The sequence below is a fragment of the Dinoponera quadriceps genome, unplaced genomic scaffold, assembly GCF_001313825.1.
Source record: "Dinoponera quadriceps isolate SergipeBrazil2010 unplaced genomic scaffold, ASM131382v1 scaffold587, whole genome shotgun sequence".
Taxonomy (NCBI): Eukaryota; Metazoa; Arthropoda; class Insecta; order Hymenoptera; family Formicidae; genus Dinoponera; species Dinoponera quadriceps.
Genome location: NW_014554777.1, coordinates 762,771 through 770,727, shown reverse-complemented (window position 1 = coordinate 770,727; position 7,957 = coordinate 762,771). Strand labels below are relative to the sequence as shown.

Below are 7,957 nucleotides of genomic sequence, written 5' to 3'. Positions count from 1 at the left end.
CTCGATGCTCTCCCTGGATGGCACTTGTGGGGTGCTCCCTTGCGATTCGTTACTTTCGTGGTTTTGACCTTCTTCTGTTGAATTACTTGGTGTTGTTATTTCAATCTCGGAACTTCCCTTGTTTTCAGAGCTTTCTTTAGGTGGTATTTTTGGCGTAGTTTTTCCAGATTCCTCACTTTCTTTCTTACCACCTTCTTCGTTCGAAGCATGCGGAATTGTTATTTCAGACTCAGAGCTTTCGTTGCTCTCGATGCTCTCCCTGGATGGCACTTGTGGGGTGCTCGCTTGCGATTCGTTACTTTCGTGGTTTTGACCTTCTTCCGTTGAATTACTTGGTGTTGTGATTTCATTCTCGGAACTTCCCTTGTTTTCATAGCTTCCTTTAGGTGGTACTTTTGGCGTAGTTTTTCCAGATTCTTCACTTTCTTTGTTACCAGCTTCTTCGTCCGAAGCATGCGGAGGTTTTATTTCTGACTCAGAGCTTTCGTTGCTCTCGATGCTCTCCCTGGATGGCACTTGTGGTGTGCTGGCTTGCGATTCGCCACTTTCGCGGTTTTGGCCTTCTTCCGTTGCATTATTTGGTGTTGTAGTTTCAGTTTCGGAACTTCCTTTGTTTTCAGAGCTTTCTTTAGGTGGTACCTTTGGCGTAGTTTTTCCAGATTCCTTACTTTCTTTCTTACCACCTTCTTCGTTCGAAGCATGCGGAATTGTTATTTCAGAGTCAGAGCTTTCGTTGCTCTCGATGCTCTCCCTGGATGGCACTTGTGGTGTGCTGCCTTGCGATTCGCTACTTTCGCGGTTTTGACCTTCTTCCGTTGCATTACTTGGTGTTGTGGTTTTAGTCTCGGAACTTCCGTTGTTTTCAGAGCTTCCTTTATGTGGTACCTTTGGCGTAGTTTTTCCAGATTCCCCACTTTCTTGATTACCTCCTTCTTCCTTCGAAGCATGCGGAGTTTTTATTTCAGACTCAGAGCTTTCGTTGCTCTCGATGCTCTCCCTGGATGGCACTTGTGGCGTGCTCTCTTGCGATTCGCCTTTTTCGCGGTTTTGACCTTCTTCCGTTGCATTACTTGGTGTTGTGATTTCAGTCTCGGAACTTCCTTTGTTTTCAGAGCTTCCTTTAGTTGGTACTTGCGGCGTAGTCACTTTTGATTCTCCATTTTCTTGATTAGATTCATGTGGGGTAGTTTTCTTTTCCTTGTCACCGATTTCTTTGGATTCTTTGGAATTATCAATTTCCTTATTTTTGCATGACCGTTTTACAGATTCGGCAGGATTGCACATTGATACGTCTAGATCCCAAAGTGTTCCCTTAGGACATATTAATGTATGTTTTTTGAATGATTGCGATCCTACTTTCTCGCACTTATAATATTTCTTGCAATTTTTATTATCTGGGAAATATCCTTCAGAACTACATTTGGCTTGACTGTCCATTATTATTCTGCTTTCATCAGTGGGTTTAGTTGGTACTTGCGTTGTTGTCACTTGCGACTCACCCCTTTCGGGATTCTTCTCTCGACTTTCTTCGTTGGAATTACGTAGTGTGGTGATTTCAGTCTCGGAACTTTCCTTACTTTCAGAACTTTCCTTGGGTAGTACCTGCGGCGTTGTTTTTTTAGAATCTTCGATTTCTTTGCTACCAACTTCTTGTTTGGAAACATGCGGAGTTGTTATTTTAATCTCAGAGCTTTCATTGCTGTCAGTAATCTCCTTGGATGGCGCTAACGGCGTGCTTCCTTCCGCTTCGCTCCTTTCGCGACTTTGATTTTCATTCTGTGAACTATCTGTTGATGTAGTTTCAATCTCTCCATGTTCTTCGCTATTTCCTTCGGATGGTACCTTCGGCGTAATCTTTTCAGATTGTCCATTCTCATTGCTATCACTTCCTTCCTTGGAAATATGAGGTGTAGTTATTTTGGAATCACCAGTTTCTTTACTTTCACCTCCTTGAGTGGGATTGTACGGAATAGTTGTATCTTCTTGATTTTTGGTTACAGTACTTTGTTCTGAAGGATTTGTGTCCTGATTTTTGCATGATAACCGTTTGATATGTGTCAAATAATTACACGTTAGCATATCTTGATCCCACAGAGTACCAGGCGGACATACAAATTCATATTTTTGATATCTATTGTTCCCCATATCAACGCATCTATAATATTTCATGCAATCATTTAGATCTGGAAAGAAACCAGGTGAGGTGCATTTTGTTGTTTCAACCTTTTCTTCGTTTTCAGAGTGTTCTGTGGTTGGCATATGCGGCGTAGTCACCTCAGAATGGCCATTTTCATCGTTTTGAATTTCTTCCTTGGAAGCTTGTGGATTAGTACTTTCAGATTCATCACTTTCTCCGCCTTTTGGTTTTTCTGTAGTAGTGAGTGTCTCATTGGGTATTGTGGGTGTTGTCGGAACAAAGTCTTTTTCTGTAGTAATTGCCGATGTCGTACCTTCTACTTCATTGCTGTTGTCTTTCTTCGTTGTTGGCTTTGGTCTTTTAGTCCGATGCTCCTCGCTGCTGCTACTACTGCTACTGTTCTTTGAGTTTTTGCTATGATCTTTGTGTTCTTTATCTGGTTTATCTTTTTTATTGTGCTTCTCCTTACTTTTGTCACCTTTTTTATCTTTCGGTTTTTTCCCGTCCATTTCCTTGCTTTCGCTACTCCCTGATCCTTCACTAGAACTACTATCGCTTTGTGAACTACTATCCCTTTGTGACCTTTCTTCGATTGATTGTTTTTCATCAGGTAATGATGGTATTGTCGGGATGAAGTCTCCGTCTGTAGTGAATGCCTGTGTCGTACCTTCTACTTCATTGCTGCTTTGTTTCTTCGTTGTTGGCTTTGGTCTTTTGGTATGATGTTCTTCGCTGCTGCTACTACTACTGCTGCTGCTACTGCTCTTTGAGTCGTCTTTACGATCTTTATGTTTTTTATCTGGCTTATCTTTGTTTTTTTTATCTGGCTTATCTTTGTGTTTTTCATCTGGCTTATCTTTTTTATTGTGTTTTTCTTTACTTCCGTGCCCCTTTTTGCGTTCCTTAGATTGATGCGAATTTTTAGATTTATGCTCGTTGCTTTCATTACTTCCGGAATGCTTCTTTTTTGGAAGATTTGGTTTTTTTCCATTGATTTCTTTGCTTTCGCTACTCTCTGATCCTTCACTAGAATTACTATCGCTTCGTGAGCTACTATCGCTTTGTGAACTTTCATCGATTGATCGTTTTTCATCAGACAATGATGGTATTGTCGGGATGAAGTCTCCGTCTGTAGCGAATGCCTGTGTCGTAGCCTCTACTTCATTGCTGCTTTGTTTCTTCGTCGTCCGCTTTGGTCTTTTGGTACGATGTTCTTCGCTGCTGCTACTACTACTACTGCTGCTGCTCTTTGATTCGTCTTTACGATTTTTGTGTTCTTTATCTGACTTATTTTTATGTTCTTTATCTTGCTTATCTTTTTTATTATGTTTTTCTTTACTTTCGTGTTCCTTTTTGCGTTCCTTAGATTGATGCGAATTTTTAGGTTTATGCTTGTTGTTTTCCTTACTTCCGGAATGCTTCTTTTTTGGACGATCTGGTTTTTTCCCATTGATTTCTTTGCTTTCGCTACTCTCTGATCCTTCACTAGAACTACTATCGCTTTCTGAACTACTATCGCTTTGTGAACTTTCTTCGATTGATTGTTTTTCATCAGGCAATGATGGTATTGTCGGGATGAAGTCTCCGTCTGTAGTGAATGCCTGTGTCGTATCTTCTACTTCATTGCTGCTGTCTTTCTTCGTTGTTGGCTTTGGTCTTTTAGTCCAATGCTCCTCGCTGCTGCTACTACTGCTACTGTTCTTTGAGTTTTTGCTATGATCTTTGTGTTCTTTATCTGGTTTATCTTTTTTATTGTGCTTCTCCTTACTTTTGTCACCTTTTTTATCTTTCGGTTTTTTCCCGTCCATTTCCTTGCTTTCGCTACTCCCTAATCCTTCACTAGAACTACTATCGCTTTGTGAACTACTATCCCTTTGTGACCTTTCTTCGATTGATTGTTTTTCATCAGGTAATGATGGTATTGTCGGGATGAAGTCTCCGTCTGTAGTGAATGCCTGTGTCGTATCTTCTACTTCATTGGAGCTTTGTTTTTTTGTTGTCCGCTTTGGTCTTTTAGTACGATGTTCTTCGCTGCTACTACTACTACTGCTACTGCTGCTGCTCTTTGATTCGTCTTTACGATTTTTGTGTTTTTTATCCGACTTATTTTTATGTTCTTTATCTTGCTTATCTTTTTTATTGTGTTTTTCTTTACTTCCGTGCCCCTTTTTGCGTTCCTTAGATTGATGCGAATTTTTAGGTTTATGCTTGTTGTTTTCCTTACTTCCGGAATGCTTCTTTTTTGGACGATCTGGTTTTTTCCCATTGATTTCTTTGCTTTCGCTACTCTCTGATCCTTCATTAGAACTACTATCGCTTTCTGAACTACTATCGCTTTGTGAACTTTCTTCGATTGATTGTTTTTCATCAGGTAATGATGGTATTGTCGGGATGAAGTCTCCGTCTGTAGTGAATGCCTGTGTCGTATCTTCTACTTCATTGGAGCTTTGTTTTTTTGTTGTCCGCTTTGGTCTTTTAGTACGATGTTCTTCGCTGCTACTACTACTACTGCTACTGCTGCTGCTCTTTGATTTGTCTTTACGATCTTTGTGTTTTTTATCTGGCCTATCTTTTTTATTGTGTTTTTCTTTATTTCCGTGTTTCTTTTTGCGTTCTTTAGATTGATGCGAATTTTTTGATTTATTCTTGTTGTTTTCTTTATTTCCGGAATGCTTATTTTTTGGACGATCTTGTTTTTTCTCATTGATTTCTTTGCTTTCGCTACTCTCTGATCCTTCACTAGAACTACTATCGCTTTGTGAACTTTCTTCGATCGATTGTTTTTCATCAGGTAATGATGGTATTATCGGGATAAAGTCTCCATCTGTAGTGAATGCCCGTGTTGTACCTTCTACTTCATTGGTGCTTTGCTTCTTCGTTGTCGGCTTTGATCTTTTGATACGATGTTCTTCGCTGCTACTACTACTACTGCTACTGCTACTACAACTATCGCTACTGCTCTTTGATTCGTTTTTTCGATTTTTGTGTTTTTTATATGGCTTTTCCTCTTTGTTTTGTTTTTCCTTATTTCCGTGTTCTGGTTTATGTTTCTTAGGATATTGCGGATTGTTAGATTCTTCTCCTGCAATTAAATTTTTATACAATTTCTTGTTATGATTCCGTACATTGCTTTTGTATTAAATAGTCTATACCTAATGTATCCCAGTGTGGTTTTTTATTCCGCCCATTTGGGTTTCGATCATCTCTGCCTAAAATGAGATATATTACTCTTTTACATTTTCTTTTATTGATACATACAGAAATAATATTAAAATTATTCTTGGCATTTGGGAATGTCTAAAAATTAATTTTAATCAGTTGTCAATTACTTTTATTTTGTTTTTTTTTTCATACCATAGTTTTATTTTATATTATATTTTTCAAAGTTTATATTATCTGTGCCGATATTGTTTTATGTTTAATGTGTTCTCTTCATACGAATATTCCTCGTACGACATTTCGGGCGGATTCGATTCCATCATCCCATTCTGAGATTTCTGTTCTACAGTTTCTCTTCGATGTTTGGACCCCGTCATGCGCGACATGTCCTTCTCATCATTCGGTATCTCGGTTACTCTCTGCCCTCCCATGATGCTCGTTTTACCTAATATATCGTTGACAAATCCTGGATTATAAATTACCTGGTTCTCGCTGCATTTGCTGCGAATAGCTGCCGCACTCCACTCTCCCACTTTGCCGAGGTTGCACACAGGTATTGCCGCTTTTGTATGAGAAAACTTTGCCGAAATCACATTTGTGAACGAGTCTCTTGAAATTGTTACGTTCATGTCCCAATTTCACGCACTCATAATACAATCTGCAGTCGCGCGGATCGGGGTAGAAGCCAGGTTTTACACATTTAAACGGATGCTCGGAGCGCTGTTGTGGTTGCCGGCCTTGTCGATGATAGTTTATATCCAACAATTGGAAAATCTCGTCATGCTCTGTGAAACGGCAAATGTAATGCGCAATGATACAAGGTGCAACTTCGTGTCGATCGTTGTCGTTTGTAGGAATATAATTCGTACATCACTATTTTTTCCGAAAGCAAAAGTATGTCAAATTCTTACCATCGCTGACGTCGTGAAGCTGGTAACTAAGAGCGTCGTGAGAAAGAGCTAAAGATACGATTAGAAGACCGATGATCTTCCACATTTTGTGGAAATCTGGTTTATCTGGAAGCGTGGCAATATTTTCGTGTTATAAAGTTTCATACTCCGTACATGACAGAGAGAGATTTCATTATCGTCTTGTGGATCGTGTCTTTTGCAAAAATCAAACATTAATCTTTGGAATATACTAGTCTCGCGATAATATCACAAAGCAAACACACACACACACACACACAGTTAAGTGATGTTGCACATTTTTCCTCGAGAAGTTTCGCAGACGTTCCGTCGGACGTCTAACATGAGAACTCGTTTTCAGTAATTCTCTGAGGAGACAATTTTTCTCAATGAATACAAGATGCGTTGCGAAACTCAACGAGACAGAATGTGCTGCGACCTTTAATTATCCGACTGTGTGACAGCGGGAAAGAGAGGAAATTACTGCGAGAAAACTTTTCACCGTGACTAATCGAAATTGACTGGAAAGGGATACCTCAGTATCGATTTCTTGATTCTCGCATAACAGCGAGATTTCGAACGGGGCCAGAGGACAATCCGAAAATTCGCGATCCAGTCTATATCCTGCGAGATTCCGAAAAGACGTGGCACTGAAATTATGCCGCGCGTGTAGCCGCTTTTTCATATATATATATGTGTGTATGATCGTTGACACGAGGCACATGCATAATGTCGATAAATCAACAACAAATTTCGCTCGATTTTTTTCTACCTGAGCGCACTCGAAAGCGAAATCTGTATGTACTCAGTCGTCAAAGTTGCCATTAAAACTCGAGCGTCGAATGTGACTGTGACCGTACATCTTTTGATTCTGACGTTATAAAACAACATGGAACAAAATCGCGGAACGCGACAAGAACAGCACCAACGACACGACCACGTCAAACGTGAAAAATGATCGGACTCCTCATCGTGCTGCTTTTAGCTTCATTTTTAAAGAACGAAGAAGAGGGGCAAAAACTAGAGGTTTTGCTGATCGTCGACACGTTTATATCATCGATCCACCCTCGGATCGCACAGCAAATGATTATCCTTTTATTTTGCAGACTACACTGAGAAAAAAGCGGTTGGATGTGCAAAATTGGCGGTCACCTTCGTTCAGAAAAATGTTCAAAGAAATATTATGTCCATTGAACAAATTACTCGTTGGCGCAACATTATACAATTGACCAAGTCGCAATCGTTGAATCAACTCACAACTCATTACAGAAATTATATATATAATTAATTAGTTCAGTGGACCAAACAATAGCGCTTGAAAACATTGTGTTCATTTAAGCAAAATTTTGTTGAATCAACTACATTTTTTTGTCAATGTACATTCATCGCAGTAACGCGTAACACTTCTTCTAGATAATTTGTGACGGATAAACTTTCGGCCGGCCAGCTTCGGGTGGCCACTTTCAATGCTGTTCACCACTTGCCTCAATATTAGCGCATGCTACAATTAAGTATTGTGTATAAAGCATACACAAGCAAGCAGATGGAAATTATCGCGCCTTCTTTTTTTAGCGGAGGAACGTTCTTTAAACGAGTGAAACGCTGTCGTGTTAACATTCGCGACACGTTAGTTGCGTGTGCGCTTTGTCGCTTTGTCGTTAGGACCTGAGCGGAACGATTGACTTACAATTTCAAGACAATGTTTTATGCCCTCAATCTTGATCCAAAAATTATCATTTGTTTTACTTTTTTT

The 7,957-nt window shown here is 39.7% G+C and overlaps 1 protein-coding gene across 1 annotated transcript; it reads right to left on the bottom strand.

Moving 5' to 3' along the window:
* Positions 1–8: 8 nt before the first annotated feature.
* On the bottom strand, positions 9–6,292 carry LOC106741730 (dentin sialophosphoprotein-like; the record flags this gene model as incomplete). Its single annotated transcript, XM_014614007.1, has 4 exons — positions 6,203–6,292; positions 5,779–6,085; positions 5,155–5,219; positions 9–5,097 (listed from the first exon to the last, which is right to left on the bottom strand). Coding segments are annotated over exons 1-4 (5,551 nt in total), but the record flags the coding sequence as incomplete, so codon positions are not given.
* Positions 6,293–7,957: the final 1,665 nt, after the last annotated feature.